General features: G+C 33.0%; 1 protein-coding gene across 6 annotated transcripts in view; it reads left to right on the top strand.

The window, feature by feature from the left end:
- The window catches only part of LOC129947395 (hippocampus abundant transcript 1 protein), a 134,654-nt gene extending 113,633 nt beyond the window's left edge, over positions 1–21,021 (top strand). For 5 of the 6 annotated variants that reach the window (XM_056057932.1, XM_056057930.1, XM_056057931.1 and 2 more), the window contains 8 exons: positions 3,835–3,930; positions 4,005–4,337; positions 4,410–4,601; positions 11,211–11,419; positions 11,481–11,567; positions 11,630–11,727; positions 11,794–12,096; positions 19,042–21,021. In XM_056057932.1, coding sequence (XP_055913907.1) covers positions 3,835–3,930; positions 4,005–4,337; positions 4,410–4,601; positions 11,211–11,419; positions 11,481–11,567; positions 11,630–11,727; positions 11,794–12,096; positions 19,042–19,139 — 1,416 coding nt within the window. In that variant the 3' untranslated portion in view covers positions 19,140–21,021. Of the gene's footprint in view, positions 1–3,834; positions 3,931–4,004; positions 4,338–4,409; positions 4,602–11,210; positions 11,420–11,480; positions 11,568–11,629; positions 11,728–11,793; positions 12,097–12,520; positions 12,622–19,041 lie in introns of all 6 variants that reach the window. The other variant, XR_008781710.1, reaches the window with a different exon arrangement.
- The last annotated feature ends 2,785 nt before the right edge of the window (positions 21,022–23,806 follow it).

The following is a 23,806-nucleotide window of genomic DNA, read 5'->3' on the forward strand; positions in this document are numbered from 1 at the left end:
ATCAGTAAAACATTCCAGATTCCACCTGTTTCCAATTTTACTGATAGCTATAGCTGGTCCCTAAGACAATTATTCTTGTTCTTGTTAAAAAGAGTTAGAGTTGACATTTTAGTCAAATAGGGCTACCCATTTTAAATCTTCCCTTCTTGATGGTTAAAAAGATATAACAAAATGAGACAGAAAACCGAAATGAAAAATGAGTGACAGCTAGATAAACATATTAACTTCTAAAATAAGTTACCTCAAAAGGGTTTAATTTCAACAAGAACTTATTGGCTGTGTTCAATCTCGTGGTTGATAGGTTATCTTGGATAGGTGGATTTTTAGATACCTTCTTGAACGAGTTGGATAGCTGTATTCAGATAGCTGTCAAAAAATAAAAAGAACTTTCAGCTGTTTACAAAAAGCAGAGAAACAATTAAACTTCGAAGTCAAAATTCGGAGGCAAATAGCTTCTTCATCGTCTATTATTTACAGAACATCCTCAAATACAACTTCAACTAACATTTTGTATCTTTTTGTTTACCAACAAATACAAAAAGCTGAAATCAATGTTCAAGTTTCTTGAAATTCAACCATGTGTTGAATTAGCTGTTCTTATACCTACACACCCCAAAAATTCCTGGATGCCTTTGGATTCCTTTTTTGACATCTCAGCTGTTTTTGATCAGCTGTTAAATTACACGTAAAACACTAACAAAAAGGTATCCGGATACCCCATCTGTCTGAGATTGAACGCAAATTCAATTTGAACAAATTCAAAATATTCAAATTAATTTGAAACGTCAAATTGAAGGTTGCTTCTAAACTGTCAAAATGCCGATTTTCCCTGTTTCTGGTTCCCAAAGGGAAAAAACATTGATTTATTTTTAAGTTGTTTTTCATTTAAAATTTTAAAAATTCGTTTAAAATATTTCAGAAATAATTTTAATTTAAATTATTCATGTTTTTTCCTCCCAAGTGCATTACGCAAATAAAAGTTTGAACAAAAAGCTGACACAGGCTATCAAGAAACTCTACAAAATTATGATAGGAAATCAATTCTCAATTTGATTTTCCTTCCCAGAAATACTCATTGATTTTAAAATTGAAAGAGACTTGGCAAAGAACAGTCTTTTCGAAGAGAATATAAAAACGATTATAATTTTCAATTAAAATAAAATGCTATAAACTAAAATTTCGTGACGTAAAATTTATCTATAAATACAAACAGCGAAAAACATTAATTATCATATATTTTAATAATCAAAGTAGGGATATTCTAAATTTTAAAATTAAGATCCTAAAAACCAAATTTATTGGACTATTTATAACTTGTAATAGGCGTGACGAAAATAACGAGATTTAAGATTAAGATAACCGTAATTAATTATACATAAGAACAAATAAAAAGAAATGTGCTTGAGCTTTTGTTTTGCTTATGAATGACCGTTGACTAAAAAAATATTATAAGACGACTTCATATGCGCATTGTATTGAAATTTAAACTTAATAAAAAAAAAGCAAGTAGTTCATGGAGAGGTCTTGGGTTGGATCTCTGCCTGTGCCATCTAAAGTTTTTTCCACGGGTACTGCCTCATGCGAGGAATTGACATATTCCCTACGAGTACTTCTTGTCATGAAAAGCGTTTTCTTAAATCAGCAGTTCGGGTTCAGCTTAAGACTGTAGGTATCCACCATCCTTGTGAGTTGTAAGTCACTGGGCCCTAGTAGTTGCGCTACCCAATTTATTTGGAATAAATAAAAGAAAACGACAAAAAATAAGTATTAAAAGTTTTAGGCTTTACTTTTAACGAAAGTTACGATAACCTGACGGAAAGTGTTCGATATGAAATAGTACCTATTTCTAAATCTATCTATTGACAATTTCTTATTGAAAGACATTCAAAGTTTTCTGTTTTTAATTCTGTTAAAAGTTTTTCAAAAAAAAAATATCAAAATAACACCATGACACGTACTACCGTAAAATTGTTAAACTCCAAAATCTTTATTAAATTAAATTAAATCTCAGCAATACTTATTTTCCCAAAATGGTGCAGTTTCAATTAACCTTTAAAGTTCAAAATAGCATCCTTCACTGCATTGTATAGAACTATAATTATCCAAGTACATTTTTAAGTATTCATTTATCTACAGTATAGTTACTTATCCATTTAAAAACCTTATTTTCATGAAGTCATTCCACTTACTGTCATTATATTGATGAGATATAACCCTTGTCGCATTGAAAAGAATAACTATCATTATTGACTAAACAAAAACCTCTTTTAAACAACTCTCTTGAGAACAGAAAATCCTGACCCAGATTTGCTAATTTGTCTTGAGAAGTAGAAGAATCAAAAAAAAAAGAAAAAGGGAAAAATTGAAGGCAGAAAAAAACAAGATAAATCTCCTTGAAAAGCTGTACAAGCTACTTTAAATGAAAAATCCCTTGACAATTTTCAGAAGTCATTAACCTCCAAGCTATATTCATAGAACTTAGCTATCTAAACTTTCATTGAAAATATGGATTTTGTTAGTCTCTTGTCATCTCATAAACAAAATGCTTTCATCATCAATTCACTTTACACAAAGCAAACAACATCAAAAAAAGCCCAATCAAATAATCATGAAAAAGGATGCTTTACAAAAGTATAGTTTTTCTTGTTGTTTATCTTAGTGTGAATAATACAAAATGTGCTGCCATCTATATATTACTTCCATCATTCATGTCTCCAATCTCTATAATCAATGTCATCCTCATCATCAACACCCTGTCTTTGTCGCTGCGGCTGCCACTCTCTGGTGCACTTCTCTATAATAATTTAGTCGGATATTCTATTTTTAAATCTCTACTATGCGTAAGTTTAATTTATTTAAATTGATCTGTCAACTGGAAGTTTAAAAAAAAGCTTCTACGTACTACACAACCCACATTTTAAAAAACAATATCTAAAATTATCTCTCCCGCGTTTTATAAAACGTTCAAAAATAAAAACAAAAAAAACATCACAACAGAAAATCAGTTCGATTGATATAACCACAAGCATTCATCTTAATTCAGGGTAAACAGGGTGTGCCAGTTGTCATTTACCATTTGCCATTTTCCATTACCATAGTATGTGGCACCCTTAAGTTCGACCAACCGACAGACCACCGACCGATTACGACTAGCGACTTTTGAAATTAAATGAAATACCTCGGGTGAATATATTCATTCATGACCTTCCGGCGTTATTACAACGAATACGAAACTGTTTCAGGTTAGTTGGTCATTCCATTAGAGAGGGAAACAAAGAACGAACAACAAAAAATACTGAATGCGCCTAGTTTAGGAGTGCCATGCCGTATGCTTATCTATATATACCCCCCGAGTGCCCAGTGTCAGGCATTTCTATTATCATCATCCCTCTTAGACAATGGGTTTGTTTGTTGTTGTTGGTTTTTTCCTTCTTTGTTTCAACTTTGTCATCATCTTCATCATCATCATCAACATCAACATATTATCAACCCCCATTCATGGCCATGGGGGAAGTTCGTGATTACATCGTTGCTGTCGTTGTTTTTCACGTTGTGGGTGGCTCAAAAGTTTATGACACACAACTATTAAAAAGAAACATACCCTACCTTAACGACGACGGACGATGTTGATGGTATTTCTGTAAACAATGAACCTAAATCTAGTTCTTCTCCGTGGTGATGTGGCCGACGAGCGACGCAGCCCATTACCCAGAAGCCTCACATTTCAATCTTTCCAACCGCAACAGATAATATTTTATACACACAACATTTATTATAATTACAGAAATTTCCACGAAAACCCTAATTAAAGTGATGTCTCCTATTTATTTACAGAGTTCTGGAATCGGAGAGCCTAGTGTGTACCATGCCTTGGTTGTGATATTTTTAGAATTTTTCGCATGGGGTCTGCTAACGATGCCCGTGATAGCGGTAAGTTGTTTATTTTGTTTTGTCTTTTTCTCTCACTCTATATTATAATGCTCTCTATTTCATTTAATTTTCAGGTCCTTAATCAAACATTTCCGGATCATACATTTCTAATGAACGGTCTGGTTATGGGAATCAAGGGTATTTTATCGTTTTTAAGTGCACCACTAATTGGAGCACTATCCGACATATGGGGGAGGAAATTTTTTCTCTTAATAACGGTATTTTTCACATGTGCCCCCATACCATTGATGACAATAAACACCTGGTGGTTTTTCGCCATGATCTCAATTAGCGGTGTGTTTGCGGTCACATTTTCGGTTGTGTTCGCTTATGTTGCTGATGTAACAACTGTTGAAGACCGGTCGAAAGCTTATGGACTGGTTTCAGCGACATTTGCTGCAAGTTTGGTAAATTTTAATAAATATCTTTACAATTTTTACATAAATAACATAATTAATTTTGAATTTTGTTTGGTTTAGGTTATTTCACCAGCAATGGGTGCAATGCTAATGGAAATGTACAGTGACACGTTAGTGGTAGCTTTAGCTACCGCTATAGCGGTGTTAGATGTATTCTTTATATTAGCTGCAGTACCAGAAAGTTTGCCAGAAAAAGTGCGACCATCGTCGTGGGGCGCACCAATCAGTTGGGAACAAGCTGATCCATTTGCTGTGAGTATAAATTCAAATTTGAAGATTTTACCTATTCAATTACATTTAATTGCCACTCATGACATCAAATGTCAGTTTGACATTTCATTCGATTTCGCAACAGCAAGCCTCTGTTTTCAATAAATATACCAATATAAGTTAAATAAATTCCATAATGTAAACTTGGCCATCGTTTAACTTCGTTATAGTCTCCTGAATACTTTGATATACTCGTAAAAAGGATAAATGATAAAACAAAATTTATTTGTTGTTTTACTTAAAGGAATTCTAACTAAATCCTCCTGTTGAGGCAACAGACAGGACCTGAAAGTTGAGTTTAGAATAATTAATTTCGTGGTTTGAAATTAATAGTGCTGTGCTGACACCTGTCAAATTAGGTTTGATTGAAAGTGTTATAATATTAATCGAATGTTTGACATTCACGATTATGAATGGCTTAACTATAAATAAACGCTTTAAAATTTAAAAAAAATTAACGAAGTTTAAACTTAGCCACTTCTCGTGACTACGCAATGGCTGTGGTCGTTTTAAAAGTCCGATATTCCAAAACATTGGAAGTGTTTCTGAATTTAAAAAAAAAAAAAATCATCATTGCAACGAACGCTTTGTTGCTTAAAATACAAGTTTATAGATTTCCCGGCTTTGACTTTTTTGGTTGCAAAAATCATATCTCCTAAACGAATAAAGATATTGCTTAAATTTTTTTATCCTGAAGGAAATTTCCAAGGCTTTAAAAAGTGTGACCTTAAAAAACAGTTTACAGGGTGTTTCAAATTTTAACAAATTCAAGTTTCAAGTTTTAACAAATTCAATTTTTTAAGTAATCTGAGTGAATTGAAACAGTAGAGCAAAAAGAAAATGGACCCATTCGAATGAAACTGTGTTAAAAAAGCATTTTTTTCTGTATTCAAGAGAACATAATGTATTTTGGTAATATATCAAAAGATTTACACTTTGTTGGAAGATATCCAGTTCTTAAAGAAATAAAAAGGAATACTTTTAGTTGCGAAATACTGACGCAAAATCAAGTTATACTCTTGCTTAATAATTTTTAGTTAAAAAATTATATCAATTCTGCAGGCTAGCTCTTCTCTATAGAAGTAGAACTATAAACGAAAGTTTTTAAATATATTATTGAGCTACAGTTGTGTTCATAAAAATAGCAGTGCTCTCCTAATAAAACAAAAACGTCTTCAATATCGACGTTAGAAAGGATTTCATTAAACTTCTAATAACAAACTAAAATATTTTATTCATAATACAAGAAAATAAGTACTATCGATTTTTTACCGTTAGCTTTGTCACAGTAAAAACCGTTTTTTTTTTTTAGGTTTTTGCTTTATGAACTGCGTTCTTAACATCCCTCCACAAATTTTCGATGAGGTTAAGGTCGTTGGGATTGACAGGGTCACTCCATAACGAATAACTTCTTCAGCGCAAACCATGATTTTGACTTTTTTGACGTATGCTTTGGGTCATAATCTTGTTGGTATACCCAAACCAACGTCATTTCCTCTTCAGAATAGGGTAACACAACCTCCTGGAGAATTTTCACATGCTCGGTTGCATCCCTTATACCCCCGATGGGATTAATAGGTCCAACCACGTAATATGAAAAGCAAGCCCTTATCATAATTTTTTCTCCAATATGCTTCAATGTTTTTATAGCGTACCGTGGATCGTATGCTGCATTTTGCGGTCTTCTCACATATTCTCGACTACTCTTGGACCCAAAAAGAATGACTTTGCTTTCACCGCTCCACAGAACATTCCACCATTTCTCTTTTGCCCAATCTTAGTTATCTCGGTAGTCATCCTGTTTGGGTCTCGCGTTTTCGGTTTATTTTGCCATTTTAAGGTGTTACTGACCATTTTTGACTGAGCAGCCTAGGATGTCTTGAATATTTTGGTAGGTTTTTCCCTCCAATCGCAGTTTTCGAATTTCTTCGGTGCAATGTCTTACCGTCCCATTGTTTATTTTTGAGCTAATATTTATTAATTTTTTATATAAACGGTTATTTTTTAAGAGCTTGAGAACTTTAAAAAAAAAAAACGCATACAATTTGCAAAATCTCATCGATTCTTTATTTGAAACGTTAGATTGGTCCATGACATTTACTTTTTGAAGATAATTTCATTTAAATGTTGACCGCGGCTGCGTCTTAGGTGGTCCATTCGGAAAGTCCAATTTTGGGTAACTTTTTCGAGCATTGCGGTCGGAATAGCCCGAATTTCTTCGGAAATGTTGTCTTCCAAAGCTGGAATAGTTGCTGGCTTATTTGTGTAGACTTTAGACTTGACGTAGCCCCACAAAAAATAGTCTAAAGGCGTCAAATCGCAAGATCTTGGTGGCCAACTTACCGGTCCATTCCTTGAGATGAATTGTTCTCCGAAGTTTTCCCTCAAAATGGCCATAGAATCGCGAGCTGTGTGGCATTTAGCGCCATCTTGTTGAAACCACATGTCAACCAAGTTCAGTTCTTACATTTTTGGCAACAAAAAGTTTTTTAGCATTGAACGATAGCGATCGCCATTCACCGTAAAGTTGCGTCCAACAGCATCTTTGAAAAAATACGGTCCAATGATTCCACCAGCGTACAAACCACCCCAAACAGTGCATTTTTCGGGATGCATGGGCAATTCTTGAACGGCTTCTGGTTGCTCTTCACTCCAAATGCGGCAATTTTGCTTATTTACGTAGCCATTCAACCAGAAATGAGCCTCATCGCTGAACAAAATTTGTCGATAAAAAAGCGGATTTTTCTTTTTCTTTTCTAGGGCCCATTCACTGAAAATTCGACGTTGTGGCAGATCGTTCGGCTTCAGTTCTTGCACGAGCTGTATTTTATACGGTTTTACACCAAGATCTTTGCGTAAAATCTTCAATGTGGTTGAATAACACAAACCCAATTGCTGCGGACGACGACGAATCGACATTTCACGGTCTTCAGCAACACTCTCAGAAACAGACGCAATATTTTCTTCTGTACGCACTGTACGCATTCGTGTGGTTGGTTTAATGTCCAATAAAGTAAACTGAGTGCGAAACTTGGTCACAATCGCATTAATTGTTTGCTCACTTGGTCGATTATGTAGACCATAAATCGGACGTAAAGCGCGAAACACATTTCGAACCGAACACTGATTTTGGTAATAAAATTCAATGATTTGCAAGCGTTGCTCGTTAGTAAGTCTATTCATGATGAAATGTCAAAGCATACTGAGCATCTTTCTCTTTGACACCATGTCTGAAATCCCGCGTGATCTGTCAAATACTAATGCATGAAAATCCTAACCTCAAAAAAATCACTTAAAACTTTAAATAGTAAAATATTTACCTACCGAAAAATAAAAATAAATACAGTTTTTAACCTTTTTAATTATAAAATAAAAGACACTGCTATTTTTATGAACACTCATATTCAGAGTTTGAAATAATGTGTGTTCACCGGGAAAAGTAGAGTATAACTTTAAGCTAAAAGTCTCTAATATGAAAACGAAAGACGGTTAGAGTAAGTAACATGTTAATTTTTTTTGTAAGAATTTCTGTTATTTTAATAATTGACAATTTAATAATAACTGTATATTATTGTTTGCAGTAAGGCCATGCATTTTTTTTGTAAACTTTAAAAAACAAAATTTTAATCAACGTTATCAAAATAAAAACCAATCTATTCAAAAGTCACACAGCGGAAAAAGAAATGAAGACAAAACAAATTAATATATAAACACTAAATTTCTTGAAAACTATCATCTAAGTCCGGGGAAAGGTGTAATAAACTCATCATTTCTGGAGAGTATCGTTCTTTCAGATCTTTTTGGCTTCTCACATGCCTTAAAGAACAAATAAGTGGATCCGAAGAGGTTGCAAGCATGTTCTGCCGAATCCTTGAAACTTTACACGTATTCTGATATCGCTATTTCTTGTAGTCTTTATTTTTGAATTCCTGGGCTTCTTCTGACAGTTCTCCTTGTGTTAGTGATTGATATTCAATGATATTTTGACTATGAACCAATATTTTGTGTAGAGTAGGTGTGAGTAGTTTTTCAGGATACTTTTGTATCTGCCGTTTTCTAAGTATACTCCCCAAATTTATCTGCATTCACTACTTCTCTGCAATTCAAAACTTCCAATATTACTTTGAGCCTCATTATTACTTCGCCATTGACTCCAGTTATTGGAACTGTTGCATCTGACTATTTAAAAATCTTCTTGCAGTGTTTCCGTCATTAGTGTTTCCAAACGCTCATCGCGAAAACACCTTTGGATCGCTTGTTTTCTTCTTTTTCCGCTTCCTTCTTTTCGAAAAGTATACGCAAGCTTCAAAATAAATTCCATGCATATGATTCTAGCGTGCAGTGGAGAGATTCCATGTTCGTAATTATGTTCGTACTAAGTCCTTTTGCATATCGGACATGACCACGTAGACTATTTAAAATTTTATTACAGGATTAAAAAAATTAGCACTAAAACTCTTGAAAATCTTAGGTAATAAACATAAATTAAAATTGATTAAATTTTTTTAATTAAATCATCTTTTTTAAATTCACCAATCACAAAACATTAAAATCATACTTCCAAAGAATTTTCCATGAAAAAAGAGAGAAAAAAAATGACTGATTTCATCAAAACAAATCTCCCTATCTCAGTTCGATGCAAAATGACGCAGTTGATCTTTTGGATTTATGTTAAAAAATATATAAGAATTGTGAATCAGTTGAGATCTTAGCACCACTCGTTGAATCTTTTTTTCTATACAATTTGAAGTCGAAAAAGTGTGCAAAAGCATATTATGAAAACAAAAAAGGAAAAGGGTTTCGAAGCCCTTTTTCTAGTATTTACATTCAAAGGTAAGAAAAAAAATAAAACAAAATTATCATCGTACAAAAAATCTTCAACTTTGGCCTGCTCTATGTATAAGGCACACCAATAACCCAAATTGAATAATTATTTCGATTACTCGAGTTTCAAATATTTGTGAATCTAGTGAACTTAAAAGTTTTGCATTGTAGACCCACTCGAAAAATTAATATTGCAAACAGTTTTCCATAAAGGGGCCACTGTGCGGCGTTCGTAACAATTCAACTGTTTTTTTTCCGAAATGTCCCAGACAAAATGTAGTTCCAACCAGAGTGATTAGTTTTTTCTCTCGACCACACGCAACTTCCAATTATGGCTTTATTTTGTGGTGAGAACTTTTTTGGAATCGCATGTTGCGAATCTTCCCAAAGCGCACATTTGAATGATATTATTTTTCAGACCAAACGGAAAAGTTTTACAGTTGTTTTTTTTTTTAACTTACTCGAAATCAAAAAATTACGCAACTGCTTTTAAATACTCGCTCCTAAAATTTAAATATGTCTTAAACAAGTTATGAGAGAGATTTGTGTGCCGTAATAGTGAAAAATATTGAATGGATCTAAAAAGAATCCCGCAAAATTTTAAACAACTTATAGTTAGTTGTTACGGGCTTAGAATTTTAATTTTATAAATACTCGGCCTTTTTATGGCTGTATTTTAATCTTTAAACTTAAACAAATAAAGTATGAATTCGCATTTATTAAAAATGGCAGAAGACACACAGAAACATTAAAGATCTGCTAAATTACTAAAATTTAAGTTTAAACCATTTTGTGATTAGAACTTAAATAAAATTTTAAAAGATACTAAGACGGTAAAATCGATTAAAATTAACGAAATCATCTTTTTGCAGTGTTACTTGTTTTATCATTTTATTAAATCATTTAAATTGTTGCGCTAAAGTGTTTTTTAACGAACTGTGAGACTTTAGCAGGCAATAAAGTAGCTATCAAGTTGCCTAGCCCACCTTTGGTGCATTTAAATATGAAAGGTATGCGTTTCGAATGTAAAGTATAATACTCAAAGGTTTTTCGAGACAGATAATTTTTAATTTTGTAGTAGTATCACAATATCGGTTCCATCTTGTTATCCAAGTTACAATGAGTAATTTAAATGTATTACCAAAAACGCCGTAAGATACGCTCTTAACTTTAAAATCTATGAAATAAATAGAGAAGTAAAATTGACCTTTCTTGCTTTGTTAGTTTTGAAATTTTTAATTAAGTTCAAGTTTCTATCTAAAATTTAAATTCCCCGTCGCGTCGATTTAACTTAACCGTGGAAAACCAGATTTACAACGTTTTTCCGTTTCAATATCATTTTATTACTTGATACACAACAAATGATCCAAATTTATAAATAGTACTCACGATTTCTGAGATCACTAAAACCTCATATTGTAGACGTTTGCATTTAAAACAAAAAAAGTAGCAGCAAACCAAATCATGTTTTATGCAATTCTGCATTTTTATTCTAATACAATTTTTAATCCTATAGTTTCAAATCTATCAGCATTTTTGTCAAACCAAACATAAGTTTTATCAATAATCATAAAAATGACAAAAACAGCAAAAATTTAACATTTGCAGTACATGACTACTTCTTCAAAGCTGAGGAGTCTTATTAGAAAACAACTTATTATACAAATATAATTTCGTAAATATTTTGTCATTAAAAATAAAATAATTCTTCAATTACAATTAAAATTACCTACAAAACTAATTTTTTGTTTAAAATTTTATTTTCAGGGCCTTCGTAAAGTTGGCACAGATCACACAATTCTAATGCAATGCGTAACAGTATTGTTATCCTATCTCCCTGAAGCTGGACAGTATTCATGTATATTTGTATATTTGAAATTAAAAATGGGCTTCAATTCAGTTGAGGTATCAATATTTATTGCTATGGTTGGAATTCTCAGTATAATCGTTCAAGTTACGTTAGGTGTTTTAATGCAGTAAGTTAAAAAAAATAATAGACCAAAGAACAAAATAATTAATAAATATTTTCTCTTATAGGGTACTTGGTGCAAAACGTACAATAATTTTAGGTCTTATTTTTGAAATGATGCAATTACTGTGGTATGGATTTGGTAGTCAAACATGGTAAGTTAATTTTGTTTAACAATATTTTCTATGTTTAATTTATGTTTTATTTTCTATTTAAGGATGATGTGGGCAGCTGGAATCCTAGCTGCGTTAGGTTCCGTTACATATCCAGCGATTAGTGTTTTTGTGTCTATCCATTCGACAGCAGATAGACAAGGTAAGCAATTTATTAAATATCAACAAAAGGAACTTTTTTAATTTTCATATTGATATGAATTTTTAGGCGCCGTCCAAGGAATGGTAACTGGAATGCGTGGTCTATGCAATGGACTTGGTCCAGCTATGTTCGGTGTTATATTTTATCTATTTAACGTTGATCTAAACGACGAACACAATAGTATAGGTCACAATGGGGAAGATGGTGTACGGAATGAAACCCTACATCCGGACACTTACGCACAATTAGCGCCTGGTCCACCATTCGTTTTTGGTGCTTTTATGGTTGTTTGTGCCATAATGGTAGCTGTATTTATACCAGAAAGTCGCAGTGATGTTAGTATAAGCAGATCAGCGAGCGAAAAAAAGAGTAAGTTATACAAAAATATCCCTCTAAACAAAAATATTTTCACTATAGTTTTTTTTGTCTTAAGAACAAAAATTAGGTTTTGAAGAATATTATAAAAAGTCATTAAACTAATTTGAGTATTATGTTAACATTGTCTTTGAATTCATGATATAAGTCTTTCGATACTAACCATCGTGAATTTCAAATAGATCCGATATTAATCTTCTGAAGCGATTCACTTTCATAAAGTAACGATATTATTTTTTTTTTTTTATCTTATACTATGTTTGCAAAAACCAACTCCATATTTTTTAAGTAATGCTTACATTTTGTGTAACTTAAAATTAATCAATGGAAGTGAAAAGCACATTTTGATTGGATATATCAAGTTATTTAAAAAAATAGGCTGCACGTTATTTCAATTTTTCATTTTCTAACTTTTTAGGATTTACAGCCTAAATGGGGTAATGATAACAGGTCAATCATTCCCCTTCCAAATTAAAAACAAATTAACTTCCATCCCTGTACCTGTTTTGTTTTTTTCCTGTAAGTAGAATCTGTCCCCATTACTTTTACAATTCTTCATTCTGTATTAACTAATTATATGTATGCTCTTACTAACAAAACTAACCATTTCGAAAAAACTCTTCACACTAATAATAATACTAATGTAAATGAATACAAATTTATAATGTTGGAATTATTATTCTATTTCATTTTAACTTACAACTCATTGAGGTATTGTTTTCAGTTCCTATAGTTATCCTTTTATCTTAATACTAAGCTCGTTCAGTGGACAAATTAATACATAATTATATTTAATAAATAAGAGATGAATCATTCATAATTTGTCTTCATCGCCGTTAAACTATTTCATCACAGCATCACATTTTGTGTTATTATATTTTAAAACTATATATTCGGCGTTTCCAGAAGGTGTTGTCTAAAACAGTTGTATGCTCCAAAATTTTTTAGATGCAAGGATTACATTTTTAAAAATGGTTTATATTTCCAAAAAAAAATGTTAAGTTTCTTCATCTTTCTAAAATGAGCCCATTAACTTGGCAAGTCAGTCTGCAAAAGACTTACCTTTAGCGAAGCTCACTTAGGTTCATTACGAATCTTATATTACAATTAAATCTATACCGGGTTTTGAGAATGTAATCTATCTTTTTGCAGTCATTAACTGTACTTTTAACTCTGTTGTCAACCACTTTTTGACAAAAAAAAAATTAAAAATCAGTATGGCATGACCAAACATAAAAATATCGATAAAATACATGTTTTATCGTCCAAAAATCCCGATTAATACGTTTTTGAGATACCCTCTTTAACGAATTGGATAACCTGTTCACAAAAAGCTGACAAACATTTAGATTTTGAGGCCAGAAATTATTGTAAAAATAAATTTAAATAATTCACTTTATTTTTACAAAAAAAACATACAAATTGGAAATCAGTTTTCAGGCTCCTTCAAATTCAACCATATGTTACATCACCTGTTCTGTCAGATAGGTACCCACCTTTTTTTAAATCAGCTGTTCTTTTATTCGTAAAACACTAACTAAAAATTATGCGGATACCCTATCTGTCTAAGATTGAACGCAGCCAATTTCTCAGTTAGGCATTTTGCCATCTTTCTGAATATAATCTACCTGTCATTTAGTAGTCCAATCATTTGGTAGTTTTACCTGGAAAGTTTTCCGGGAGTTTTGAAAATTGGTTAATTTATAGATTTGGGTATGCCCTTTTCGAATTTCAACTTTGCCACCTCGTACCGCCCCCCGGAAAAAATTTCCTACAATTTACGTTTCAATAATTTTTTTCATAAAATCAATAGTTTTTGGCGTACGAGCGCCACAACGTCCATTTCAATAGACTTTTTTAAAAAAAAAAACTCATTTCCACACCACCTAGAGGTAGAGTAAGCGGCGCGTTTTTTATTGTGGTTTCCCCTACAGGCCTAATCCACTTGTGATAAATTTTATTTATTGATTTTATGATTTTAGAAATGCCAGTGCAACCAATTTCTCGAGCCATGTAACAATTAATGTTGTCATCTCCAACAACTCCAGTGGTTATTGACATAATATTCTTTATTTCTGGAAAAGGTGAATGGTTGGACAACCAATCCATCAGCCTTTTTTACATCGTCATCGTCGCGTCTTACTCGTGAACTTCTCATTTCGACATACTGCTCGGAACCAGAAAAAGTAACATTGCAAAAGTTTTCTACTTCGTCGCAAATATTATGCAAGAATACCATTCCTAAAGTCCACTTGGAAAGAACGCTTTCGTTGACTCCTTGTCCATGAGTAAGACCACCAAGGCATTTCATCGTTCTCATCAGCGATTGCTCAATTGTCATATCAGACCATGTGCCACACCAAAATTTGTCAGAACGTCTAATTGTAAAATATCCTTTAGTTGTAAAAAGTTCGTATTCTTCCGCTGACATTCGTTTCTTTAAATCCAACATGTCCTGCAAATATAAATGGCAAAATTGCCCATTCTTTCTGCTTCAATAAATTGTTTAACAAGTGTAACCATCCGGAAATACTGGACCCATAATTTTGCTGTACGGCCACGTTGTTCAAATGTAATCAATTGATTCTCAAATTTCTCTGCAAGTTCTTGACAGCATTCTACTTGGTCCGCCTCGAGTACCACTGACATATCAAAATTGTATAAAATTCTTTCTAATTCTGCGTTGAGATTGGGTGTAATATCAATCAATGTGTCAATATATGTGCTCTTAAATGGAAATGGAAGTTGTGGCGCTCGTACGCCAAAAACTATTGATTTTATGAAAAAAAAAAAAAATTATTGAAAAATAAATTGTAGGAAATTTTTTCTAGTTTAATTTTGTACATGAGTATTTTTTTCGTAAAATGCGTCTTAAAGAAGATATTCCCAAAAAACCGTTTGTAGGTGCCATTTTTCCAAGATGACGGTGCGAGCGGCGGGGGTTCGAGGTGGCAAAGTTGAAATTCTAAAAGGGCATACCCAAACCTATAAATTAACCAATTTTCAAATCTCCCGGAAAACTTTCCAGGTAACCCTATTTTTTTCCCCAAATGACTGGACTATAGTCCGAACGGCTAATTTGAGAAAGCACTTTTCGTGACAAGAATTGCTCTTGGAGAATTTGTCAATTCCTCGTTAGAGGCAGTCCCGTGATAAAAAATAACTCAGTTTTTTTTTTTTTTTTTAATTCATTTTTATTACTTCAATCTTAAACCTATCTTAAAGATAGACAAAAATTCATTAAACTAGTATAATTAACCATAACTTACAACTCACTTACTAGTTACGGACACTCTAAGTTATAATATAACACTTAATACTAATGCCTTTCGGCCCTAAGACCGTTTTAACTTATATTCAATTTTATTTATTTTTGTATTTATTAGAAAATTTGAAAAAAAAAAACTAATATTCTTTTTTTATTTTTGCTTAAAAACTACTTAAAATTAGGTCCTTAAATAAAACTTAATACTTACTTAAACTACCTATTCTACCTATAAACTAATTAAAACTAGAAAAACCCCAGCATCAAATCTAACTATCTAACATTTGTTTTTAATTTATTTTTTGTGCAACCATGTCTATAAAACAAGTATGTAAGCCGGCCAAGGCTTAAAACCCCATCCCGATTACCCACTACCAAGTGCCGATTGAAGCCACCAAAACTGGTTCTCATGTTTCACCCTATCAGGTCGGTTCCGTTCGGACACATTCCTATTGAACCGAAGGAACTCCACGGTTCTTCGTCTGACGTGGTAGATTAGCGGAACTGCCAATCTATCCTGTATCAGATGTATCTGTCTAAAAAGAGGAATGCCGCTGGTGGAATGAAGCCGCTCAAGCGTCCACTTTCAGTGGTTCCGCCGGGAACGCCCGGAAAATAAAATTGCAACGCTGCAAGAGAATTCTAATAACCTCAACCTTTCGGGCCGTTCTGTACGCAGTTTGATCGTCGGCGTACGCAATTGCCTTTGTAAGACTACCTATCAGATCGCTGATGTAAATGCGGAAGAGAATCGGCGAATTCACCGCTCCCTGTTAAAGACCATTTTTAATAGAGAATGTAGATGTTACATTGCCACTTTTGACAACAAACTTTCTACCGTTAAGCATATCATAAAGTATATACAACAATGGCTTTCTTATGGCAAGCCTGCTCAATATTATGTAAAGATCCTCTAACCATACGGTGTCGAAGACCTTTTCGAAATCAACCAGAACAGCACCTGTGCATTGTTGTTTTGATTTATTCCATTGGATATCAGAAACGAGTTTAGACGCAGCATGAATTGTGTCATGACCCGCCTTGAACCCGAACTGTTTATCCGGAATTATTTTGCTGTCCGCAGCCCACTTAGTCAGAGCCCTATTAATGATTTATTTGAAAACTTTGCTGATGCTCGGAAGAAGACTTATCGACCGAAGATTTGACGGGTTGGAGTTGTTCTTTCCCTTTTTCGGGAGAGGATGAACCACAGCGGTCTTCCAATGCATTGGATAATATGCATTATTCAGTGCATTGTTGAAGAGTGTGGTGTAAATGTCAATTGCTTCCATCGGTAAATGTCTTAGTACGACGTTGGATATACTATCGATACCTGCTGACTTTTTGTTTTTTATTGAGTTGAAGATGAGCTTAAGCTCAACCTTTGTCACTAACAAGGGACTTGGTCCTGTTTGCTCGGCGATCATGGCATTTGCCAAGGAATCGGCATTGAATCGGATGAAACCGCAGTTCTCAGATCGCAATTGGGTCATATCATTTTAAAGGTAAAAGTGATTAAGTAGGGCTCTGTTTTCCAGGTCGTGGTTGGGGCGAATGCTAACATTCACCTTGTACACTTGCTGGAAAGCAGCTCCCACCGCCTCCATTTTCTTCTTCGGATCTTCAATTATAAAAAAGTCATCGTCACTGCGCTGTCCTGAGTACGTGTCTGTTCTCTTCAGTTCTTTGGAGTTTCAGAGAAGGAAGGTCACTATCGTTCTTTTTACTGAATATCTTGTTGATTTTAGGGAACATACTAGTGTCACTGGATTCTACTGACCAGATCTTGCGGTCCCAGTACTTGTTAATTGATAACCTGTAGTTCTCCTTAATCAACAGATTGACATTACCTCCAAGTCGTGTGGGTCTGTAAGTCGTCTGTACAAGTTTTTGAGACTTGTCAGTAAGCCACTCTTGTGCCTACGTAGTGCGTCAATAGTCGCGTTTCTGCAAGCGTCCATTTAGTCCCGTTCTTAGTACTTTGGTATGGTCCGTTCCATCGTTCGTTTTATCTTTTCGTCCATCTGTTGTAAATGTTGGTCAATTTCTGTATTTGTCAGGTTTCTGTTGTTTGGTAGGGCTATGTCACTTCAACGAAGTTCTCTCGCTAGGGCGTTGGTGAAACAGCGAATCTAACTGTAATTGTAAGCATGCGTTGCAACGTATTCCTTCAACTCCACGCGTTCGTTCGGAATCTACATTACAGCAGCCAGTCCGCAGTGATCACTGTCGTACTCGACTGTCTGTAAGCAGTTTCGAGGTTGATTACCTACTTTGTCTGTAACTGTCAGTCTGGTGTCGTACAGCAAAAGATCCAGAAAGGAGTCGCTTCTTGGATACGATGGCTTTTCAGTAGCCAGCAGATCGACGCCATATTCAACGCTGTAAATATTCATCAAATTTAAAAGATGGTTACCTCTGGGATTACTATGATGATTTCCCCAATCTTCATGTTTTGCGTTCAAATCACCAACCAAGATGAAATAGTTTTCTTCCAAGCTCAGTTTAAGTGCCCTAAAAAGAATCTCGAGTTCTGAAGCAAATTAAGTAACCTGTGGAGCTCCAGCCGCATAAGCCGCTTCCCTTGAGTGAGAGAGATGCATACAACGCAAACTTCTAGCATCTTGAGCTTTCGCAATTCATTGTTGTATACGACTTTATAGTTAATGCCTTTTTGTTTAAAGAGATCGACACCGCCCCCTTGAGTGGAGTCGGGCCGGTCTTTTCTACGATATTGTAATTTTTATGAGTCAATTTGTGTTTGTGGTTTAGTTTGGTTTAGTTTCGCTAGCCATAAACACTTCGGGACTGTAGTCCAACACAGTAACCATCATGCAACGGGGAATACCTGTCATTTGTGTTTTTTTTTTATTTCTAACGGGAATAAAGTTACAAATTCAAACTGCTGATATTTTGGCACGAGTATTTTTTTTAGTATGAGACGAAATAAAGGACTTGAAAGTATGGCAAGTTTCTTGTATCTAATTGACCAACTATCAAATTATTACCTTCCAATTAAGGCCACTTTATTCGAAAGTTAACTGGAATTTTTGTCAAGTAAAATCTCCCTACCTACCGAGTCAAGTCTACTTATGTCGAAATGGCAGTTAATCATGTTTTATTCAACTGAAAGCTGAACTTACCGTATGACATATTTATTTCCTGCATAATTCCATTTAATGTTTTGTGTAAAATGGTTCCTTGTCAAATTTAAAAAGAAATAAGTAATATTTCCTTACAATACAAAATATAAATCGTGATGGCATTGTAGCTTGTCTGTGGAGTGTCGGGATACAATAATGTTTTTTGTAGTTTTTGTATCTTAAACTGAAGGTAAAGGTTAGTAAAGTAAAGATCTAAATTTTACATTTATGACACATGAAAAACTATTAAGTTGCCTTGATCAAAATCTGCGATCAAAGAATGCATTTGACTATACAAATGGAGTCCCTTGTAGTCAAATTCACAAAAAAAATCCATATGTGTAAAGTAATTTTTGACAGCTAGCCAATCAGATTCGTCTGAACCTATTCCAACCATTTCAAATAAAATTGCTCCTCTTTTTTTCTGCTTTTGGTTTGGTTAGGTATATGGTCACAAAATTCTACATTTTATAAATTTATCATCACCAAAATCTAAATAAAAACTTTTTTTATTATCTTCTATTTTAACAGGAGTCTCATTGGATGTCCAATATGAAATCGAATGTGGTCGCAAATCCTCGAGTCCCTTAGCTCCGTTAATGCGATCGGATTCATCTGCGCAACTGTAGTATTTTTAGATTTGTTTTTTCTAGAATTTAAAAAATTTTTACTTGTTAATACGTTGAAAGAAAACAAAAGAAAAAAAAAACGGAGCAAAATGATAGTTCTTACTTATAAATATATTTTTTTTTTGTTATTGCTAATTTAATTGTTTAATTTTAGCAAAATTATGTACAATTTTGAAAAAAAATCAAAAAACCACAAAATTTAATGGAAAAAAGTCTTATTAAATTAACAACAACACAAAACACAACACTCGAATGTTGTTGTTTATGTTTATTTATTTTTTTTAAACAAAAAATTTAGAACTTTGGAATTTATTTGAAACCAAAAGAAAAACAAAAGCAAAGTATCACATTCTGTAAAATATTTCAAAATTAAAAACAAAAAACAATCTAGTTTTATTTTTAAGTACATATTATTTTTTTTTATTTCAATATAAGCGATAAGTTATTATTTATGATTCAAATAAGTTAAAACAAGATTTATTTCAGATTATGAAAAAAAGGAAATATTAAATGTAAAATTTTCATGCACCCTCGATGTGTTTAAAGAAAAATTATTTAATTTTCTTTGCTTTTTATTTTTCAATATAAAAACGTAAGAACATTTTTGTGAGAAAATTAAGCTTTAAATATATTTTTTCTAGCTATTCATCACACATTCGAAGATTAAGTACTAATTTAAATAAAATATTTTTCTAAACCACCAACCACTACAACAACCCAATGCAATTTTTTTGTCTTTGCCAAATTGTGGACTTTATTAATTTATAATTTTATGTAATTTAAGACTTTGCCAATTTATTTTTGTATAGAAAAGCAAAATGATGTTTTATTTTTGTTTTGAATTTATTTCTGCCAGAAATATAATAATATTTTATTGCTAAAATGTAAATTAAAATCTTATAATACACAAAACAACAACAACAATTATAATTTTTAACTTTTAAAAAAATAATCATCGTGATCTTTAATTTTGTCTGTAAATTATGTATGTAATATAAAAAATAAAAAAAAATTAAATACTAAACATTTTGTTATCGAAAGTAAAAAAAAAAATTAAAATTAAAAACTTTTCCAAAGAAATTTAAGGAAACTAGAATTAAAGAAAATGAGGGATAGAATAGAAAATAAATTTAAAATATAATTAAAATGATTGTAGTGATACATTTTAAAAGAGAAATGTTACATTGGTAAGAAATGTTATAATTTTGTATAAATGAAATGAGAATATTTAAGAAAGTAAATCATAAAAGAGAAAATAAAAATAAAACAGATATAGAAATAGAAACAGAGCTGATACAAAATGTTGCTACTTTGAACAATACCTACTAAAAAAAAAATAATGATAAAAACAAAACAGAAAAAAAAGAAATACATATTAAAATCCATAGAATAAAATTTCCACAAATTTAAAACCTAAAAAATATGTCCTGAATACTTATTACATGTGCCCTCTGTCTGTATGCATGTTGTGCAGAAACTACTAAAAACTAACAAACACAAAATCTACTACCAGAAAATAAACAAAAGAAAAAAAAAAACAAAAACAGAAGAAAACTAATTTAGCCGTTAAAAATTTTAAATCTAAAATATACAAACACTAAAAAAAAAGTAGAATATTGAGGATCACCTATTTTGCAAGAGATGTTAAGGCAACGACAAAAAGAAATTTGATTTAAAAAAAGAAATTAGTTATACTGGAAAAACAAAATTATTTGGATAAACAAAAGAAACAACATGAACTCAAAAAAATGTTCGAATTATTTGTTTGCAAAACTGTGAGATGAATTGTGAGAATATTTTATTAAAAAAAAAAAAAATGATGAAAATGAAAATATATGATAATGAAGAGAGAGAAGAAATAAATATATATAAAATACTGAAATTAAACTTTTTTTATTTTGTTTTGAGTGAAAATTATATATGTTGTCCGGCTGCAAGTACAGCAGCGCCTTAACTCCTCCTGGAGCATAGGGCAGCAACAAGATTCTTCCACCTCAGCTGTGGCCACGATTGAATACCTTGAGACCGAGCATCCTTCAAAACTGATGACCTCCAAGTTGTCTTTGGTCTTCCAACGCGTCTATTACCCTTGGGATTCCATTGGATGGATTATTTTGCTATATTGTCGTCAGGTTTCCTCAGTGTATGACCTATCCAACGCCATTTCTGTTGCATGATGTCTACGTCCAATTTTTTCTGTCCGGTCCTATTCCTCAGCTCAACGTTAGATATGGTTTGCGGATTTTCAGAATAGAGTAAAGACAACGGTTAACGAATGCTTGTAGTCTGCTCGAGATGTTGGCAGAGCATTCCCATTTTTCAGAAGCATATAACAGCATTGATTTGACGTTGGATTCGAAGAGTTTCAACTTGGTGCGTAGCGATATTTTGCTAGAGTTCCACACAGGAGAAAGGATTCTAAATGCACTGCGGGCTTTGTTTATTCTACTGTTATCATTTAGGTCCGTTCCGCCATCGAGAGCTATTAAACTTCCCAGATAATTAAACTGCTCGACCTCTCCATGGTCTCCTGCCTTAGAATAACTTGTGTGCTTTGGCCCGTGGTTATTACTTTGGTCTTATTTGTGTTAATCCTTAAGCCAGACACCTCTCCTTACAATTGCAGCGAATGACACATCTGTCATGTTGTTTGCCATGAGACATATATCGTCAGCATAATCTATGTGGCTAAGCTTGTCAAACAGACTCGATTGGATACCTTGTTTTTCATTTGTACCCACCGCGGCAGTCATCACATCGTCAGTCGCCAGCAAAAAACAGAGTTGGTGACAAGACGTCTCCTTGCCTCACTCCTTGACGCACATCGAATTAGTCGGAAAGCTGTCCATTGTTCAACACAAAACACCTTGCGTTGTTGTACGATTCTTTAATTTGAGTGAAAACAATTCAACCGTAATACCCGTTCCTCTAGGAATGCTCATCAGTTTACCCTTGAGCCCAATTTCGGACGTACTGTAAAGTACAGAGATTCCTTCTTCAGCCGCACCACACGAATGTGGAATGCTTTACCAGACTCAATGTTTCCCACTCATTACAATATTCAGACATTCAAAACCAATGTGCATCGGTATCTCCTTTCTAATCCTATCCTCCCTTCTTAATTGCTCGCACTGTGATTTATCATGATAAGGGTATTCATATCCCCTTGAGTGCGCGTATAATATAAAAAAAAAAAAAAAAAAAAAAAAATGGTGTCAGAAAAAATTGTAAGCACTAAGTTTTAAAAGGCTTCAAACCACGTCAAATTTCGGAGTCATTTAGGAAATAAAAAATTCTTTTGACTGTTCTTTTTATGTAACACATTTTAATCTGAATGTTTTTATTTTCGCCCTTACGCATTTATTTAGATTCTTTCTGTGAGGGAACTGAGCTTTCATATATTTTTGCTTTTAGTACGATGAGCGTAACTTAAATTTTGGTGATGAAGTCTATCCTAGAATAGAAGCCCAAATCCTGTTTTTCTCATAAATATTAATAAAAACAGAAGTTTCTTTTTATTGACTTGTTTTTTGTTTTTTGTTTATTGAAGTTTCTCATAATTGACTTGCATTCTGTAAAGACGTGAAGTGCAATTTAATTTTTTATTGGAGTTACAAACATTTCCAAGTCGCTTCGAACTTTACACGTAAATGAAGATTGATGAAATACCTTGATTTTCTTTCCAGAAAGCTAGTTAAGATTATTAAGGAACGGGTATCCTGATTAGTTTTTAAAAAATAATAAAATTAGTTCAGGATGGATTTGAGCAATATTCGTGGTCGTAGAAAGAATTTCTAAACTGCATAAAATCACACTGTCAAGAACAGGCCAAACACCTGTTTTGGCATTGAGCGAAATTCAGCTATGTGAAGTTTGTGATCATTCGGAATTTAATCTATATGGGTTTATCTCAGTGCTATTATTCTTTCCCCTCAAATGACACGATTAGTTTTATAGCCAGGAAAATTAGAAGAAGTTCGAATGTTGTATACAATTACCTCAAGGATCCAGAAAGGTATGAAAAAAAAAAACAAAAAGGAAGAGTCAAGAAAGCCACATCATTTTAGAAAAAGCGGGACATAGTTAGAGATGCTTCAAATTTAAGGAAGAAGCTGGGGTAAATGCTAGTAGATCCACTGTTGCTCGGTGATATGGAAGGCAGTGATATGGAAGGTAGACCATAAACGACACTGACCCAAATAAATATATAATCAGTGGATTATCGCCGCTAAGCATATCAGGGTATTTTATCTGCAAATTTTGTATGCCAACAAAAAACATATGACAATACTTAGAAAAAAAACTCCTACTTAAACCATTTGGCAATATGAGAAAGCCAACTGGGACAGTGTCGAGCTTTTTTATTAAATTAAACTGGTCAATATGAGACAGTGACTTAATTGTTTGTAGAGTGAGAAGGTTTAGCCCTTAAAGGAAAAATCTATCAAACCTCAAGCGAGTTCATGGTTTGATTTGAGTTGTAAAGAGGTTATTAGGGTCATAGATGTAAGTTTCCAATGTTATAAATCCAAGTAAAATAAGAAAAACCGAAATAAGTTTAAAAAAGTCAGAAAGTTATATATCCTCTTTAACAAATTCCAATAAACTTTTTTATTGACGATAGTACCGTAAGTTTTTCATATTATTCTTGATAAGATATCCATGAG

Source organism: Eupeodes corollae, chromosome 2 (assembly GCF_945859685.1).
Source record: "Eupeodes corollae chromosome 2, idEupCoro1.1, whole genome shotgun sequence".
Taxonomy (NCBI): Eukaryota; Metazoa; Arthropoda; class Insecta; order Diptera; family Syrphidae; genus Eupeodes; species Eupeodes corollae.